Below are 20,414 nucleotides of genomic sequence, written 5' to 3'. Positions count from 1 at the left end.
AGAGAGAGAGAGAGAGAGAGAGAGAGAGAGAGAGAGAGAGACATCCCTTTGCTGAAGCAAACACACCCAAGTTGGACATAAACACATATACCTAGCCTCACGTATAGACCCTTTCTGCAACTCAGTCCTCCAGAAACACAAACACCTCCTTTCTTTCTTTCATTCTTTCTTTCTTTCTTTTCTTCCTCCTCCTCTTCTCTCCCCACTTGTCACTTTCTCCTGTCCCCTTTCTCTCTTTCAGTCTCTCTCCCTCAGTCTGTCTCTCTCTCTCTGTCTCCATGTGCCTCGCCTTTCTCTGACTTACCCATCCTGTCTCTCTTCACTCTTACTCATTGTCTTTCTCTTTCTCTTGATCATTTTGTATCTGTCTTTCTGTACCACCCATCTCACCTATCTCCTTTCTATGTGTCTCTCTCCTACCCCACTTCTTTCTCTTTCTCTCTGGTTCTCTCTCTGTCTTTGTTTCTATCTGTCTATTTGTCTCTCTGTCACACACACACACACACACACACACACACACAGAGCTCCATATTCCCATATTACACCCTCTCAGCAGGGCCCAGAGAGGAAAACCCTAGAAGGAATCCCAAATTCCCAAAGGGACTCCTCCCTGTAGGAAGGGCCTTCTCATGATCCTGCCAGACGTCTAGGGAAGGAAATCCCAAGGCATTCTGCTGGAATTCTATTTGCAAGTCCTTGCTAACACTGTCTAACCTAAATCCCTCTAGCTCTAAAGGAAACCCACAGCCTTAGATCTGCCAACCCAAATGGGAGTCTGGGCCATGGCAACAATAGGTTCTGGAAGGGCATCCCAATATCTCTTCTGTTCTTGTACCTTTGGGGTCCATCATGGGAAAATGGTCAATTGGATCTGCAAACACAGTAAAGCCTGAACACAAACTTCCTTCAATTTTGAGCCTAACAGGCAGTTTTTCTAGGTTGGGTCATTTAGACCTGCCAGCCAGAACATGAAGGGAATTGGGCCACTCACCTCTCTGGGTCCTTCTGGAGAAAGGCTCTGTCCAGATAGTCATTCTCAACAGAATAAGGTCCCCAGGGAGATGCCCAGGTCATTAGGCCTATACACCCAAGTGTTCTTTCCCTTGCCCCATAATTCTATGGCAGTGGGTGGAACATCCGGGAAAACAGTTGGATCCCCTTAGAAAAACCTGGGCACAGAGACCAAAGAATCAGGTGTGGGGTAGGGAAAGGGATGACCTCCATCCTTCCTTTCCTGCTGACCCTTTGAGTCTAAGGCCATTTGACAGCAGAATCCAGGAGGCACTGTCCCCACTAACACCATATTCCACCTTCCAATTTGGCTGGGGGAAAAATGGCTAGGAATGGGATCAGGATTTCCTTAAAATCTGCATATCTCCCAGAATCCCTTGGGAGAACAATTCTAGGCTAATCTTCCCTAAGCAGCCAGCGTGGGCAGGAATAGCATGGTGGCAAGCAACACTGGCGTGTTCCTGCCTGCACCCCTACCCCACCCCACATGGCCTCACCCATCACGCCACGGATCTGTCTGTCTGTGTCTCTGTTCCATCCTCAGTCACAGAAAATAATAATGAGGATGACACCTTGAACATGTAAAGCATTTTCAGGCACATGATCTTCTTTGCATGTCACAACATCCCGCTGAGGTAAGCAGGGCAGGGCTTACCAAGTGAGGAACTGAGGCCCATAGAGGGGAAATGACTTGCCTGAGGTCATCCTCTAAATCAGAAATTCCCCAACAGTAGATTAGGACCCCTTCGGAGGGGGAGGGGGCCGGGAGTGGTGATGGAATTGTTTCCAGGGATCAGATGAGATAATATATGTAAAAGTGCTCAGAAAACCTTTAAGCCTATATAATGTTAGCTATTAGACAGACAGTGAGACAGAGACAGAAATAGAAACAGAAAGACAGAGACAGAGACAGAGAGCAGCATATAATAAGCTCTTATTCGCCAGGCACCCGTGCTAAGCACTGGAGATACAAATATAAACAAGCGACCCTACCCCCAAAGAGCTTACATTCTGAATGGGAAGACAATACCTAAAGAGAAGGTTTGGCTGGGGGGTGGGGGGGAGGAGACCCAGAGGGATAAGGTTCTAGCTCAGGGAACAAGGCTACAGGTAAGGAAGTGCAAGGAAAGTTGGGAAAGGGAGTGAAGTCACTAGTGGAGTAAGCAGAGCTTGGCCCCACATACTAACTTCTGGCCCAGGGACTCCCCAGTCTAGACAGCAGGCCTTTTGATTCCTAGTATTAAGGCAGGGGTGAGGAACCCTTGGCCTCAAGGCCACATGTGGCCCTCTAGGTCCTCAAGTGCGGCCCTCTTACTGAATCCAGTCAAACGGCAAGGGCCCCCGGTGGCCTTGAGGCCAAGGGTTCCCCACCCCTTAATGATTAAGGGATCCAGAGGCAGCTAGGTAGTACAGTGGATAGAGCATCAGTCCTGGAGTCAGGAGTACCTGAGTTCAAATCCAGCCTCAGACACATAACACTCACTAGCTGTGTGACTCTGGGCAAGTCACTTAACCCCAACTGCCTCACAAAAAAAAAAAATAAAGAAAACAAAAAGAAAAAGAAGATGAGCTCCTTGAGGGCTGGCACTGGGTTTGAGGCAGCTAGGTGGCACATTAGACAGAGCACCGGCTCAAGTCAGAAGGACCTGAGTTCAAATCTAGTCTCACATCAGACACTTGACACTTACTAACTGTGTGACCCTAGGCAAGTCACTTAACCCCAATTGCCTCGCCAAAACAAAAAAAATTAAGGGATCCATATGCAGTCACATATTTTCTCAATCAATCATAGTACAACCACAATCCTGAGTATCCTGAGGGAGCGGAGTGGTCTATGAAATTTTTTGATGCTAAAAAGGGGTCTTCATACTAGAAAAGGCTGAGAGATACTCCTCCTTGTGGTGGCCGGGTCATGATACAAACTGTTGGCTCCCGATCTCCAAGGCTGGCTGATTTGCTGCACTCTCTACCACCCCCACTGTCTCCTCTCCCAGATTATGGACAGCCCCTCCCCCCACCCTTCTTGCTGTTGTTCAGTCATTTTCAGTCGTGTCCGACTCTTTGTGACCCCATGTGAGGTTTTCTTGGCAAAGATACTGAAGTGGTTTGCTATTTCCCTCTTGAGCTCATTTCACAATTGAGGAAACTGAGGCAAACAGCTTGAACTCATTTCACAGATGAGGAAACTGAGGCAAACGGAGTTAAGTGGGGGGGTCACAAAGACATGCCTGAGGCCATATTTGAACTCATGAAGATGAGTCTTCCTGATGCAGAGGAAAGAAAGAGTCACGAAGAGTCCCAACCAGGAGCCCAATCTGGGCCAATGGAGGGATGTGACATCCCCACCCTGACCTCCAGGCAGTGGGAAGAAGCTCTAGTGATAAACTTCTTTCTATGATGGCAAGTTAGAAGCAGAGACCAAGAGACTGGATGCCCCACTGAGCCCTCCCCTCTCCCTACTGCTTATTCTACCGCTTGCTGTTCAGGGTAGGCTGTCTGAAAGGCTCACCTCGAAACTTCTTCGGTGGGTTTTCCAGATCACCAGCAGCTGGCTCCACCACGCAGCGGTCATCCACCAGCCTGTGAAACAGAGCAGCCCCATCAGCAACAAATTCAACCCAACTAACACTTTACTGAATGCCTCCAGCTGTATGTACATGGCATTGAGGGGGGCTCAACACTGAGTAAGATCATGGGATCATAGGTTGAGAGCTGGAAGGGGCCTCAGAGGTCATGTGATCCAACTCTGTCATTAACAGATAAAGAAACTGAAGTCCAGAGAGGTTGTGACTTGCCCAAGCTCACACATGTAGTGACAGAGGCAGGCTGTCTGAGTTCTCTGACTCCAAAACTAACAGTTTCTACTATACTGTATTTCTTCTTTTTTTTCTTTTTTCTTTTTTTTTGTTAATTTTGAATTCTAGTGGTCTCCCTCCCTTCTTCCCAGCCCTGCATTAGAGAAGGCCAATGTGTGTGTGTGTGTGTGTGTGTGTGTGTGTGTGTGTGTAGGTGTAACCATATAATACATAACTTCCATATAGCAGTTGTTTCTCTAGAGCTGGATAGAATTTTCCTTCCTAAATCCTTTGTAGTTGATTTGAACATTCATATTACTCAGAATAGCTTAGTCATTCACAGTTACTCTTAGAACACCTCTTAGAACAACACTGCTGTTAACTGTGTACAACTTTCTTTTGGGTCTCCTCATTTCACTCTGCATTATTTCATGCAAGTCCTTCTATTCTTTGTCTTTCTAGAATCAACCTGCTCATCATTTCTTACAGCACAGTAGTATTCCACCACAATTACATACCACAACTTATTCAACCATACCCTGGTTGATGAGCATTTTCTCGATTTCCAACTACAATACTTCTTAAGACCTCCTCGAATTCCTTCTGGCTTGGAGTGAGATAGGGAGATTAGGAAAGACTTTATGAAGAAGGAAGCACGATTGTTGCAGATAGATTTAGACTAAAGACATATATCTGAATCCTGGCTATGTTGCTGAATGTGCAACCGTGGGTAATATATTTACTCTTTGTAAGCCTCAGTTTCTTCATCTGTAAAATGGCCTTTAAGGCCCCTTCCATCTCAAAATCTATGGTCCTGTCTATGTCAGCAAAGAGAAAGCCCCCTACCCTATTTCTTGTCCCACCATAGACTCCATCCTCCCCTCAAACCCTAGTGTAGCTGTAGCATGCTATGAGGGAAGGATACCTGAAAATTCCCATCAACATACTCAGACACAAACATAGAAACTCCTTCAGGATGTCTGAAATATTTCTATTAGAATTTCATCAATTCCAGAGAAGTACTGCTTTCTCCAGATTCTTCTTTTAAAATGTAAATATCTCAGGGGAAGAATCACTCATTAAGTCCCAAACTCCTTAAAGGGACTGAGATGACCCTCCCCTCCCTGCCCCTTCCCCCCCCCCCAAGGAGCTACCTTTAAAACTCAGGTTTTAATTAAAACTCAGGATTAGGGTTCAGGATACAAGGAGGGTTTGGGTAGGGGGGCAGCGCTAAGTAAAAACAAAATGGAGGAAATCCAATTTTCCTTGGGGGACTTCGCAGCTCTAACACCCCAGATTGGCATTCATGCCCTGAACCCCATGCCTTCATGGGCTCCTGAACAGCTTCCAATACTGCAAAAGGTGATCCCTCAATCCATAAGGAGGACAGAGAGACACTCACAGAAAGAAAGGGCCCCAGCACATACTGGACCTATGCATTATGGATTACACATAAATAAAACATACATGATAAATGTAATTTTGCCCCCCAGTTGGGCATAGATACAGGAAGCCTTCAGGAAGAGGAACTATTGCTGTTTGGGGGGCTAGGGTAATGGCTACCTACTGAGAGTATGTTTTACTCTATTGTGTACCTATTCTGGGGACAGAGCAAGGCCAGGCCCAGGCCCAAGATCTATCTGAGTGTGTCTACCCATCCTTCTATCCATCCAGCTGTCTGGCTATCTGGCTGGCTGTCCCACAACCCCCAAGAGACAAACAAGATTGTCCTCTTTGGACCTCACTTGCCCCATCTGTAGAATAAGAAGACTGGACGGAATGATTCCTAAAGTCCCTTCCAGCTCTGACATTATATGGTGTTATGACTATAAATAAGAACCCTTAATAAAAGCAAAAGTATATTGGAAAGGTCATTGCCTTCTGGGCCTAGAGGATCTGGGTTCAAATCATGCCTCTGTCACTTACTACCAGTACAATGCTGGATAAGTCACTTAAACTCTCTTTCCTCATATTTAAAATAGCGAGGTTGGACTACAATCATGGGACCTTCAAGATCCTTGAGTGCGGCCATTCGACTGTTACAGAACAAATCCTTTTACTGGGGATTTGTTTTGTGAAGTTTGGATTTAATCAAAGAGCTGTCTGTACTTCAGGACCTAGAGGGCCATATGTAGCCTCGAGGCCAAAGGTTCCCCCTCCCCCCACACACACTAGATGGTCTCTAAGGCTCTTTCTACCTTCTGAATCCATGATGTCACAGAGGGATGTATCCCCAAGTGCTTAGCACAATTATTACTGAAAATAATAAGCACTTAATAAATACTTTTTTTCATTCATTCATTAAACAATATCTTCCTTCCCTAAATGCCCTAAATGCCCTAAAAAAGGCATTTAGGCAGCTAGGTGGTGCAGTGGATAGAGCACTGGGCCTGGAGTCAGAAGGAGCTGAGTTCAAATCTGGCCTCAGACACTTGACACTTACTGGCTGTGTGACCCTGGGCAAGTCACTTAACCCCATTGCCTAGCCCAAAACAAACAAACAAACAAACCAAAAAGGCATTTAGAAGTCATCTAGTTCTCATTTTACAGAGGGGGAAACTGAGGCAACCCAAAGAGGTGATTTGCCCAAGTTGACACAGTAGCAGGGACAAATAAAAGGATAGAAGAAATGATAGACAATGATGTAAAGTTGTCACCTCTTTGTCTTGAATATATCCTGCGGGCTAGGATCTTTAAGAGAATTTAGATTCAAGGTTGCTCCTCTCTCAGGATTCCCCCATAATGCCTGCCCTCAGAGAGTTCCCAGTCTGATCCAAGAGACAGGGGATCCTACCAACTCCCCTCAGATCCCCACTCTGAGACACACAGAGATAGAAAGGGTTTGCAATGCTTAAGAAGTAACATACAAAACAGAGGAAACAGCTCAGGTTGTTATTTCTAGCAAGGAGGAATGCTCCTGGAAGACCAATTTTGAGCAGGGTTTAGAAGGAAGATGATAAAGAACGGCCAAGAAGGGAGGGAAGGATCATTGGAGCTCGAGTTGGAAGGGGTTTTAAAGATCATTTAATCCAGGGGTTTTTAACTTGGGTTTCATGAACTTTAAACACACACACAATTGCATTTCAATATAATTAGATTCCTTTGTAATCTTAGGTATTTTATTTAATGCCTTTAAAAAAACATTAGTCTTAGGGGCAGCTGGGTGGCGCAGTGGAAAGAGCACCGGCCCTGAAGTCAGGAGAGCCTGAGTTCAAATCCAGCCTCAGACCAAACACTTGACACTTACTAGCTGTGTGACCCTGGGCAAGTCACTTAACCCCAACTGCCTAAAAATAAATAAATAAAAATTAAAAAATAAAAAACATTAGCCTGACAAGGAGTCTATAGGTTTCAGGGTGGGGCAGCCAGGTGGTGCAATGGATAGAGTGCTGGGCTTTGAGTCAGGAAAACTCATCTTCCCGAGTTAAATCTGGCCTCAGACACTTACTAGCTGTCTGACCTGGGCCAGTCACTTAACTCTGTTTGCCTCAGTTTTCTCACCTGTAAAATGAGCTGGAGAAGAAAATGACAAATCACTCTAGTATCTTTGCCAAGAAAACTCCAAATGGGGTCACAAAGAGTTGGCCACAACTGAAAATAACTGAACAACAATAACTGTAGGCTTCACTAGACTGTAAGGGGGTCCATGACACACAAAAAAAGTTAAGAACTCCTGATCTAATCCAATCTTCTCAATTTACAGATGAGGAAACTGAGGCCCAGAGACAACCCATGACTTGCCCAAGGTCACAGAGCTGGTAACTAAAAGAGCCAGGATTCAAAACAAAATCCTCTTAGTTCAAATCCAATGTTTTTCCCACTGTGAACAATGGATGAGAGAGATAAACTAGGCAGCTGCCTGTGAGGGACAAGGGGTCAGTTTTTACTGTTTAGAGGGGAATGAATTATAAGGAAAGGAACTGATGAGATATAGGTGAAGAGGAGGGCAGTAGATCCAACAGATGCCTGCAGACCAAGCTGTATCTGGATTTAAAAACATAATCTACAAGCAAGGTCAGCAGACTACCACAGGTATCTTCATGGTATGATTAAAGAGGCTTCCCTGAAGATGCTCTTTTCCTAAAAATGTCCTCACACCCAGCCAGCTACAGCACCTGGAATTCCTACATATTTACTGCTTTCTCAGAGCCAGGGCCCAACATTTACCACCAGGGAGGAGTAACCCATTAAGCCATTATCAGTCACTAAGAGATTAGCAGGAATGACTTTATCAGAAATCACTTTAGCAGATCAGTCTGTTACCTAGCACACAGTAAGGCCCAGAGGGGATGGCACACTAGATAGGTAAATCTAGAAGAGGGAGGAGAGATCAGATCCTAAGGAGTGGAGGGACAAAGTAAGAATGTCTTGGGATCCCAGGATGTCCAAGGGGTGAGAGGTCAGAATAGAAATTGCCCTAGAAGATGTCCCTTTTCCTCCCCACCCAAGGCCTGGGCAGCAGTGGTCAAGGAATTCTTCTATCTCCCCTCCACTACCCCTACCACATGCACACACCCATGAACCCCTTATCACCAAACTTTCTCTAACCTCCCGATCCAGCATGCCAATAATGAGAAACATCACACTTCTGGAAGGTGGTGAGTGGTGCAGGAAGGACGCTCCTGCCCCTTAACCGGGGGCTTCCTCCTCCAAGTGAAATTCAGTTCAGCAGCCTCAGCAGCTACTGCTGCTGCTTCTGCTACTGGAGCGGTTTGTCATTTCCTTCTCCAGCTCATTTTATAGATGAGGAAACTGAGGCAAACACGGTTAAGTGACTTGCCCAGGGTCACATCCAGCGGATACTGCTACTGCTGCCACTGCCCAGGGAGGAGAGCAAAGACAGCGCTGGTCTGCCCAGCTGCCAACCTTGGAGTCCTTCCTAGTTCTAGGATAGATACAGGGTTCCCGAGAGGCCCTAGAGGCAGATGGCAAGTGAAGAAAAAGGAGCAAATTGTTTCTCAAGCCTTTTTCCTTTTGAGTGTCACCATGACACATCCCGTTTCCTCTCCTACAAAGAGGTTTATCAGACTCCCAGCAAAGCCTTCTTGGACTAAAGGCTACCCAAGACAGAGAAGTCATTCCCAGTACAAGTCTTGTTCTTGGGAGGAGTGTGGTATGGTAGAAAAAACACTGCCTCTGGATTCAGAGAATCTAGGTTAAAACCTCACCTTTATCACTTACTATCTGTGTTACTTTTGAGCAAATGACTACATCACTCTAGTACTCAGTTTCCCCACCTGTAAAATGAGACTGTTGAATCTGATGGCTTCTGAGGTTTGTTCTGACTCTATAATCCTTTAATGCCTCAAATCTCTCATTGATTAATTAACTAATTAAACAAACATTTGTTTAATGTCTACTATGTACTAAAACTATGCCAGGCACTAGAGAAAATACAAATTTTCCCCCTCTGTCATCATGGTGTAATGTACACAGTACAGTGGAAAACACACTGACTCTGGAGTCAGAGGGTTTCTTTTAATATGGGTTTGACTCTTTGGGACCCCATTTTGGGGTTTTCTTGGCAAAGATACTGGAGTGCTTTGCCATTTCCTTCTCCAGCTCATCTGACAGAAGAAGAGACTGAGACAAACAGGATTAAGTGACTTGCCCAGGGTCACACAACTAGTATGTGTCTGAGGCCAAATTTGAACTCATGTCTTCCTGACTCCACTCTATATACTGCACTACTACACCTGGAGTCAGAGGACCTGGTTTCAAATCCAGCCTCTGACATCTTAGCCATCCTGGGTCTCAATTTCCTCCATTGTAAAATGAGGGGGTTGGACAAGATGACATTTAAGGATTCTTCCAATACGAGCATTCTAAATTTCTTTTTTTTCCTTTTTTTTTTTTTAAATTTTGCAAGGCAATTGGGGTTAAGTGACTTGCCCAGGGTCACACAGCTAGTAAGTGTTATGTTTCTGAGGCCACATTTGAACTTAGGTCCTCCTGACTCCAGGGCCAGTGATCTGTCCACTGCGCCACCCAGCTACCCGTAAATTTCAAAACACATCCATAATTAATTAGAATACAAAATGATATGGGACAAGTACCTCAGAGAGGCCAAAATAAAGTGCTATATGAGGTTCAAGGGGGAAGATCATTACTAATGCAAGAAACTTAGGGAAGGCTCCTTGGCGAAGGCAACATCTAAATTGGTTTTTAAAAGATGGATAAGTCTTTGACAAGTGAAGAGGGTTAATAATCACAGCCCCATCTAAAGTCATGGGAGGACTTTGGGGGACTGACAGGAGTTGTTTCTACTCCCTTCCCCTAAGCAATTTTCTAAATACTGAGTTTATGTCTTTGGTAGGAATTCACTCCAGCCTTCACCCCTGGGAGAGAGAGGAAAAGCATCTGTGTTTATTAAACTAACATAGGCCACAGGTGTCCATAAGTATCCACACACCTGGCCCTGTAATCAGAACTCTACGCAGGCCACCCCCTAAAAAAGATTCAGCATCTGCTCACGTTACCTCATAAGAGTTTAGGGCAACACCATCAGCCCCTTTATAGCCCTCCCCAGAGGCTCTGGGTAAACTTAGGGCGAGAGACAGATATGTCACTGAGATAGAAGGTACCACAGCAGAACATTGGAACCCAGGTTCAAATCCAGGGCTCTCCCCACAATACCACATTACCCACAGATCTCTCTATTCCTCCTAGGTCTTGTCCACTTGGGTTTATGCCACTATTCTTGACAAGGAGCCCCAACCCACCTCTCCTCCTCCCATAACTCTCCTGGACAAATCTTCTGCTCCAACCGGCCTGGTCTCTTTTCTGTCCAGCCCATACACAAGGTTCATTTCCACTTCCTCACTCTTGCTCCTCCTCGTCCCCTCTGAATGCTCTTCCCTCTTCTCTAAATTCTATCCATTACCCAAGATCCAGCTTAAGCCCTTTCTCCTCTGAGGTTTTCTCCTTTCTCATTGACTACTCTAGCCCACAATGATCTTTCTCTCCTTTGATCTCCCATGGTATTGAACCATAGCATCAGAGGGTCTGAAGCTGTGCAGCACCTTGAAGACTGACTAATTCAACTCATCCACTTTATAGAGAAAGAAACTGAAATCCTGAAAGGTTAATTTTGCCCATTAAGACTCAGGAAACAGCAGAATCAGGTTTTGAAAACAGGTCTTCTGCCTCAAAACCCACCGTTATTTCACTTACATTTGCTTCAGGGATTCTTTATCACTTCCCTAATCGTCAGCCTGACATTCAAGGCACTGAAATCACCCTCCCTGTGCAGCTTTACCTCCCACTACAGCCCCTACAGAATAGAATCTATTCCACTGAACTGAACTGCACATGGTACCCTAGCCCACACCTGCATTCTTCTGCCTCTCAGAGCCTCACTACACCCTGAATGTTCTACCTCTATCATGGGCTACTGAAATCAAAACCCAGTTCAAATGCCACCTCTTCCATGAAGCCTTCCCCGACAGCCTTCTCTCCCAATAGAAAATAACCTTTTGCTCCTCAGACTTTAGAAAACACATGACTTGCATATGACTTACACACTTGTATTCTATGTTATATTATAACTATTTGTGTCCTACTAGACTATGAGCTCCCACAAGGCAAGGTCTGTTTCTCAGCCAGTCTTGTGCTCTGAACATAATAGGCCCTTAATAAATGTTTGATGAATCGGCAGACAGGAAGACAAAAGGGGAAGGAGGGAACAAGTATTTATTAAGCCCCTATTATGTGGCAGGCACTATGCTAAGTCCTTTACAAAAACTATCTCATTTAATCCTTACAACAACTCTGAGAGGGAGCTGCTATTATTAACCCCACTTACAGTAAAGGAAACTGAGGCAGACAGATGTTAAGTGACTTGCCCAAGGCCACACAGCTAGTAAATGTCTGTACCTAGATTTGAACTCAGGTCTTCTTGACTCCAGGACTAGCCCTCTATCCACTGTACTTCCTAACTGCCTTTAGAGAGGGGTTGAAGATGTTGCCAGATGTAGAATAAGGTAGGGCTGACCAGTGAAAGCTGCTCCTGCTTATTCTGTCTCGTGGAAAGGACTCAAGACCTTAACTCAGGAAGAAAAAAAAAAAAAAGGGTAGCATATATATTCCCAAAGCCTTGAATACTTTCCAGCAATCACCATCTCAGGGAAAGTTAGACCTGATCTGCCCAATGTGGACTTTGAGATATAGCCTAAGAAAAGCAATGAAGGCAGAAGCAGGGTAGGGCAGTGGGGAGATTAGATAAGGGAGAAAAACTCCCAAGACAGGAAATACTCTGGGGGCTGAATGCTGAAGATCATCACTGGGAATTCTCATTAAGGGGTAGAACTGGAGGCTTCACTGTTACCTTCCTCATTTCAGTCCGAAACAGAACTACAGAGCTACAGGAGGAAAGATTGATTCAGGCTAGACACAATGAAGAGCACTCTTGCTTGAAGGAGATGTCAGGACAATATAAAAGGAAATAGAGGATCAAAGAAAGAAGAAAAGGAGCCATACGTACACAAATATATGTAACACCTTCCTTAACGGTGGCAAAAAAATTAGAAACTAAGGGAGTGTTCATCATCTGGGAAATGGGTAAACAAAATAGGGTGTATGAATGTAACAGAATACTATTGTGCTGCTAAAACCAAAAACAAAAACAAAAAAACTAAGAGACTGTTTCAGAGAAACCTGCAAAGACCTGAATGAATTAATGCAGAGTGAAGTAGAACCAAGACAGCAATTTATATCATAAAAACATTATAGAGAAAAGCAACTTTGAAAGACTTAAGAACTGTGTTCAACATAATGACCAACCACAATTGCACATGATTGATGATAAAGTAAACTACACATTTCCTAACAAGGAGGTGATGAATTCAGGGGGGCAAAATAAGATTTTTTTTTTTACATAGTCAATGAGGGAATTTGTTTTGCTTAGCTATGCATATTTGTTACAAGTTCATCTTTTATACAGGCAATGGGGTATATAAATCTAGCCTGCCCTACAGGGAAATAGAGGGGAAAGGGGATAACAGAAGTGGGGGTGATAGAAGGGAGGGTAGATTAGGGGAAGGGGTATTCAGAATGCATGCTGTCTTGGGGTGGGGGGGGAGGCGAGATGGGGAGAAAATTTGGAACTCAAAATCTTGTGGAAGTGAATGTTGAAAACTAAAAATAAATTAATTAATTAATTTTTTTAAAGAGTCATCTTTCTCTTTTCTTTTTTTTTCCCAATAGAAAGAACATGGGAAGAGGAGAAAATAGATTTTTGTTCATTAAAAAAAAATAAACTAAATTTTTTACAATGTAGAGGGAGGCTGTGGGATTCCTGTCTTTGGAGCTCTTATGTTAAGGACCCCCTGACCATTCACGGAGGCATCTAGTGACAAAGATAGAAAACATGGGGAGGAAGTAAGAAAGATCCCATATAACAAAATACTCATAGCTCCATTTTTTCGTGGTAGCAAAGAACTGGAAACTTAAGCAAGTGAATGGCTAAACAAATTTTGGTACCTATAATGGGATATTACTGTGCCATGAAAAACAACGAAGACAAAGAATTCAGAGAAACATAGGAAGACTTGTGTGAGCAGATTAATATGGAGCAAAGAACATGGAAAGCAGGCAGTTAAGTGAGGTAGCTAGATGAACCAGTGGATAGTTCCTTGGACCTGGACTCAGAAAGCCCTGAAACTGAATGCTGCCTCCAACAACCCCTAAATCTGTGATCCTGGGCTAATTACTTCTGCTCTCTGGGCCTCAGTTTTCCCATCTATAAAATGAGGGGGAAGGGGGAAGACTTGATGGCCTCTAAAGTCCTTTCTAACTCTAAACCACAGATTTATGATCACAGATAGACATTCAATCTATGATCTTATAATATGCTAACTGACTACAATAATGTAAACCAAAAGAACACAAAAAAGTAAGCCAAGCATTGCATAACTGTAATGAGCAATCTTGATCTGGGAGAAGAGATTAGGAAATGAACCTCCCTCCTTTCCAGAAATGTGGGGGACTATGAGTGCAGAATGTTGTCCACATTTTCAGATGTGATAGTTATATCAATTTCTTTGCCTTCATTTTTCAAAAGAAAGGACCCCCTGAGAAGGGTGCCGTATATACTAAAATAATTGTGACACATAAAGAAAAGTCATTAATAAAATCTTAATTTAAGGAAAGAAAAAAATTGGAGGAGGCAATAAAAATGGCAAGAACTATAAAATTCCCCAAGTCTTGAAACCAGAACTTAATGGAAGTCCTCAAAAGGGACTTGGGTCTTAATAGAGGGGGAAAAAAAGCCAGCCTGGATTGGGGGAGGGGGATGAGGTGAAATAATGGCTAGAACCAAACACAATCATTCCTGAGGTCTTTTCAAGGATACCAGAAGCAGCTGAAATCAAACACTTGGCCTAGCAAAGATCAGGCTTAGACTGGTTAAAATAAAATTTAAAAAAATCAATGGAAGCAAACCTATCCACTTAAACCCGCTATTTTTACAGATGAAGAAACTGAGGCACAAGGAGAGGAAGTGACTTGCCCCAAGGGCACAAATCAAATAAATAGCAGAGCTGATACTAGAACAGCTTAGTTTCACATAAAGGCAAAATTAGCCTTCACAACAGGCAAGGGAGAAGGCTTGAGGGGATTATCTTGGACACCAAAATGGATTGTAAATGAGGGTAGGCTTTCTTCGTTCAGCAGCCTTGAGACTGTGACAGAGGAGGGTATGGCATCCGCAAAATCAAGGCTAAGAAGCACTTTTGGGCCCCCCTTCCACAAGATCCCCCCATCTTTAGGGAGGCCAAGATTTTATAAACATTGACTCTATATAAATGAAAGTTATTATCACCTAAGTAATAACACTAACATGATCCTTAAACAAGGCTGCTCAAATAGGGTTGGAGGAGCAGTAGGAAGAGGGGTAGGTACCCTTTTTTTTCCTTTCATTTATTTTTTTATTTTTCATTTATGGGATAAAACAAGTTTTTCCACAATATAGTATAATTTAAAAAAAAGATTGCACACAAAACTATGAATCTATTATGTACAACTTGCTATTCTTTCTAAATATATAATAAAGTTATTATGTAAATTTCTTTTTTTCTTCCCTCCCCCTCCCACCCACCCCAGGCCTAGAGATGGTGGAGCAGGTACCCTTTTAAAGCTGTGCCAGCCCAAATCACTGTGATTAGATTGGCCACACTGTGTGCTCCAGGTAAGACTTCCATGCCCTATAGAAACCCCTCTTTTCCTTCAAGTGCCTAGCTCAGGTCCCACCTCCTCTATGAAACTTTTCCTGACACAAGTGACCTCTTCCAGGACTTTCTATGGACTTCTCCTTTGCACTTAACATATACTGCCTTAGGGGCAGCTAGGTGGAGCAGTGGATAGAGCACTGGCCCTGAAGTCAGGAGGACCTGAGTTCAAATCTGACCTCAGACCAAACACTTGACACTTACTAGCTGTGTGACCCTGGGCAAGTCACTTAACCCCAATTGCCTAAAAATAAAAAAAATTTAACATATACTGCCTTGTATCGAAGTTACCTGTGTACATATGACTCCCTCCCATCAGGCTGTAAGCTCCTTCTGAGGTGGCTAGGTGGCTTTGCATTCAAGAAGACCCAAGTTCAAAATCTGCCTCAGACACTTACTAGCGTGACCCTGGTCAAGTCACTTAACCCTGATTACTTCAGTTTCCTCAACTGTAAAATGAGGATAATAATAGTACCTACATTCCAGAGCTGTTGTGAAGATCAAATGAGTTAACAGTTCCCAGAACCCAGTAGGTGCTTAATAAATACTTGTTCTCTTCCTTAAGAGCAGGATTATTGTTTTTTCTGTTTCCCCTGTGCCTAATCCCAACTTCAAACCCCCTCAATCTGAATCACAAACCTAACCAAAATCCCCACTGCCACCCTAACCTTAACAACATCTCTGATCCTGACTTTACCCACAAGCCTTTCACTCTTTCCAGTTACTCCACAACCCTAGGATGGGGACTTAGCTACTGTTCCCATTTTATAGATATAAAACCCAAGGCCCAAAGAGATAGGAAACACAGCCAGAGGCTTATATCAGTGCAGCCCTGACCAGCCTCCTATAAGATTCCATTCTCCCGTCCAGGACATGGACACGAGGTCCTGAGCCTGTCCGTGCCCTTTCCCTGGTACTGTGAATTTTCTCTCATCTTTGGCCCTTTCTACTTTCTCCATGCAGGCTCTGAATCTAGACTCCCATTGCAAAGAGGAGAGAGGGATGGACAGGGGGCAAGATGGAGAATGGATGAACAGATAGAGAAAGGAATTTGCTAACCAAATAAGCAGGTGCCAGAGTCAGAGGCAGACAACTGCTGTGCTGACACGGCCCCACATTTGTATTTGTTTGCCCCAGGTGATTGCCTCCTATATACCACCCTCACATTAATCTTCCTAAAACACTACTTTCATCCCAGCACACCCTAGCACAAAAATCCTCTGGTGACTCTCTGCCACCCAATAAAACAGGACTACACCCTTCTGCCTGGCTTTCAAGGCCTATCCATCACCTGACACAACCCTGCCTGGACAACCACTACTCCCCAACACCCACTCCATAGAGAAGGCAGCAACATCAAGCTTGGAATCAGAGGACCTTGGTTCCATAGCCCTGCCACTGGCTACGTGGGAGACCTTATCTTCAGCATGATATATATTGGATCCACTCAGGTCTGCCTTATGAACAGAACATACTCACCCCTGCCTCGTTTGTGATATCCCATTTGGAAAAAAAAATCCTGCCTGGGAAGCCTTTCCTTTCCTTCTGTCCTTCCAAATCCCATGACTCCATGGTCCATCTAGAGCTCCACCTTCTCCATGAAGCCTTTCCTAATGATTCCAGCTTTTAATTGATCTCCCTTCATTCCTTACCTATAGTCTGAACCAAATAACACAGTCTGGCTTAAGGACACTGGTCTTGCAGTAATTAATGCAGATTTGACTCATGGCTCCTACATTTATTTGTGTGACCACAGACTCAGCCTCTCTGAACATCATCTGCAATATGGGAATAAGAAGACTTATACTACGTATTTTATAGGATGCTCGTGAGGAAAGTCCTTTGTAAACCTTAAAAGCCCGATGTTGTGGTGGTAGCGGTTTTGCAGTCATGTCCGATTTTCTGTGACCCCCTAAGGGGTTTTCTTGGCAAAGATACTGAAGTGGCTTGCCATTTCCTTCTCCAGCTCATTTTACAGATGAGGCAACTGAGGCAAACAGGATTAAGTGACTTACCCAGGGTCACACAGCTACTAAGTGTCTGAGGTTTGATTTGCACTCAGGAAGAAGAGTCTTCCTGACCCCAGGCCTGGAGCTCTAGCCACTGCTACCCATAAAAGCCCTCTGTAAGTGAGGTATTAATTAGACAGTTGTTCTTTAATTGTTTCCAAGTATTAGTCTTTACTTCCCAACATGCCTAGCAAGGTGTTGGGCACAACAGAGACTCAATCCTTGATGAATGAAAGATGAAAATTGCCCTCCAAGACAGTCAGTCATAAAACATTACCTAAGAGGCTGGAAAGAAGGACCCTTGGAATTCCTTATTCCAAGGCAAAGGAAAAGAGGGGCCCAAAGCTCAACCAGCCACAAGTTGGGTCTGCAAACCTAGGCATTTCCAATTATAATCCACAGTGCCAGGTAAATCCATCAACTCAGTTTGGCTGAAGAAGACACCTGGACCCAGGACAAGGTCAAGGGATCCACAGAGCTCAGACTGTAACACCTATGAGAAAACCAGCCTGAGGGGCCAAGGGGCAGAGGGCAGCCCCCCACAGGGTTTCTTCTTCCTGATTTCCCCCATTGGTTCCTCCACACCTGCCCCACCCCATTCATGCTTTCTCAACCTGATAGTTAATCCTCAGTGTGCTGCAGTCATTCCAGAGGGCTGGCACTTTCTCTATTTTCCCTTAATCCCCCAATAAAGTATCCCTGCTTCTCTATACAGAAGGGGGATATTCCTACCCCTAACTTATATGTGAAATGAAATCCACAGAGAACTGCTGAGGCTGTGGGAGAGAGTGAGAAGTCCTTCATCCCTTCCCCTGGTCAAAGGGTCACAGATTGAGAGCTAGAAGGGGCCTTGGAGGTCATTGAGACCGCCACGCCTTGTTTTACTGCTGAGAGAACCAAGGTCCTGACAGGTTAAATGATTTACCCAAGATCACACAGACAGAAAGCAGCAGAGACAGGATTTGAACCCAGGACTTTTCCTCTTCTGGCTCCAGATCTAGTGCCCTTTCTGCTGTACTACTGCTGCCTCTTAGCTGTGGTGGGGAGAATGTCACACCATAAATGTGCTGGAAAGTAAGCCCAGGGACTTATTTGGAAAAATAAAACAATAATAAAAATAACAACAGCAATAATAATGAGTTGATATTTATGTGCAGCATTTTGAAGAGATTCCCCCAAAGCCCTCAGCTGATCTAAGCCAGCCCCACACTCACTCTAGGAGTTTCCAAGTAGTTGGGCCAGAGGGGAAGTGGGGATAGGAACGGAGGGGAGGGGAGGTGTGGAGAAAGAGGAAGAGGAGGAGGAGATGGGACAGAGACAACCAAGACCATCCCACCTATTTATTCTCCTCTCCAGGAGCACTGCCTACCCTAAGGGCTTCCCTAAAGAGAGGTGGCCCAGGCTGCCCCAACCCTACAGAGTCCCCAGCATCTGAAGCCAGATCACAAGAAACCTGTAGACCAACCGACCTAACTCAGGTCCAGGGACCATAAACAAGCTATCATTAATATACCGGTCCCTCATTTGTAAACATTTATTTCCATATTAGCAGCGAGACAGAATACAACTGTCTCTAAAGAATTAAAAATCAGTCTCACACTAAGGGTGATGAGAGGTGCTCAGTAGGTGTGGGCATGTAGTCAACAAGGAACTCCAAGGAAGAACGGGAATAGAAGACCTCATTCTATTATAATCCCCACTTTACAGTTGAGGAAGCTGAGGAACACCGAGGTTAAGTGACTTGCCCAAGGTCACACAGCTAGAGCCCAGATTTGAAACCAGGTCTTCGACTACAGGGCCAGAACTCTACATGCTGTGCCACCTCTAGTACTTTGAAAGCCCTTTCACATACATATAGGCTCTCTCATTTGCAGAAACATGTCATTATTGTGGGGAAAGCAATGAATCTGAAGTCAGAACACCAGGGTCTGAATCCTGCCTCTGTTACTCCCACTAACTAGCTGTTAGTGCTTGAACAAGTCATTTCCTTTCTGAGCCTCAGTTTACCTTATCCCTAAAATGGAGACGATAAATAATAAGGGAGTGGGGAAAAATAATATTTACACCAAAACCTCAAGTGCTATGTAAATGTGAGATATTTAATTGTCCCAGTAACCCTGTGTTCATAGGTAGTAAAAATATGATCATTCCCATTTTCCAGAGAAGGACACTAAGAAGATATGTGACTTGCCCAAGGTCACACATCACTTGAACACTGGGGAAAGAGGGGGAACAGGCAATCCAAATTAAAATGAATAGCCGCAAAGGGGGAGGAAAAGTCACAAGATGGAAGGATGAGGAAAGGGGCAGCCCTACTACCTCTTTCTGTTCCAAATGCTCCAAATGCAGCAGATACTCATCTCAATGGCACCACAACAGTCTGTTTCTCCTAAGGAGGTTCAGGCTAGGACAATGGTTAGGAGAACCTGCCACAATATCTTGACTACAGTTAATTATCTTTTCCCCTAAACCTGCTCTTCCTACCAATTTCACTATTTCTGTCTGGGGCACTACTATTCACTCCCAACCTCTTACTTTCAAAACTTTGGAGTTATCTCTCCCAATCAATCAATCATCAAACATTTATTAAGCACTTAGTACACATCAGATACTGGATTAAATACTGGAGATAGAAATGGGAAAATAGAATGCCCTTGCATTCTAATGGGGGATAGATCATGCAAATAAAATATAAACTTGTATATACATACATACATACATATATATGTGTATACATATGTATATATGTGTACACATACACATACACATACACACAAAATATATATATAGAATATTCGGGAGGAAGATAGCCTTACATTGGAAGGCACTAGCAGCTGGCTGGACCTGAAAAGACCTCTCTTGGCTCTCATACCTAATCAGTGACCCAGTCATGTTGATTGCACCTTGTTAGGACCTCCTGTATCTTCGCTCCTCTCGGTTCCAGCTCCCACCACCCCATTACAAGCTCTAGTGGCCACCAACAGCTTCCTCACAGGTCTTCCTGCCTCCACTCTCTCCCCCTTCTAACCCATCTTTCATACTGCCGCCAAAATCATCTTCCTGATTCACAAATCTTCCCAGACTGTCAGAGCTAGAGAGGATCCAAGCCCCGAAGACATGAAAGGATTTGCCCATAGTCACAAAGCTAGTTAAGGGGCAGCCGCAAATTGAGCAGATGAAATATCGGTGGGAGCAAAGAGGGGACTCTATCTGGGGATTCCTAGGGGGAAAGGAATAGAACCTGAATCCTATCAATTCTTCAAGGTCTATCAGCTCCAGGAAGCCTTCCTTGGCTACCCCACCCCATGATCTCTCCCTCATTTGAGTTCCTGTACCACACTGAGCACTTAATGTATATTTACCACCTTACAGCA

General features: G+C 44.2%; 1 protein-coding gene across 2 annotated transcripts in view; it reads right to left on the bottom strand.

Moving 5' to 3' along the window:
• The window catches only part of ITPR3 (inositol 1,4,5-trisphosphate receptor type 3), a 127,957-nt gene that overhangs the window by 100,279 nt on the left and 7,264 nt on the right, over nt 1-20,414 (bottom strand). Inside the window, exon 2 of one of the 2 annotated variants that reach the window (XM_027876434.1) lies at nt 3,521-3,591. In XM_027876434.1, the coding sequence (XP_027732235.1) occupies nt 3,521-3,591 (71 nt within the window). Of the gene's footprint in view, nt 1-991; nt 1,104-3,520; nt 3,592-20,414 lie in introns of those variants that run through there. The other variant, XM_027876435.1, reaches the window with a different exon arrangement.

Source organism: Vombatus ursinus, unplaced genomic scaffold, assembly GCF_900497805.2.
Source record: "Vombatus ursinus unplaced genomic scaffold, bare-nosed wombat genome assembly UNPS02014811.1, whole genome shotgun sequence".
Classification (NCBI taxonomy): Eukaryota; Metazoa; Chordata; class Mammalia; order Diprotodontia; family Vombatidae; genus Vombatus; species Vombatus ursinus.
Note: the sequence above shows the minus strand (reverse complement) of the source record. Positions and strands in the feature narration are given on the sequence as shown.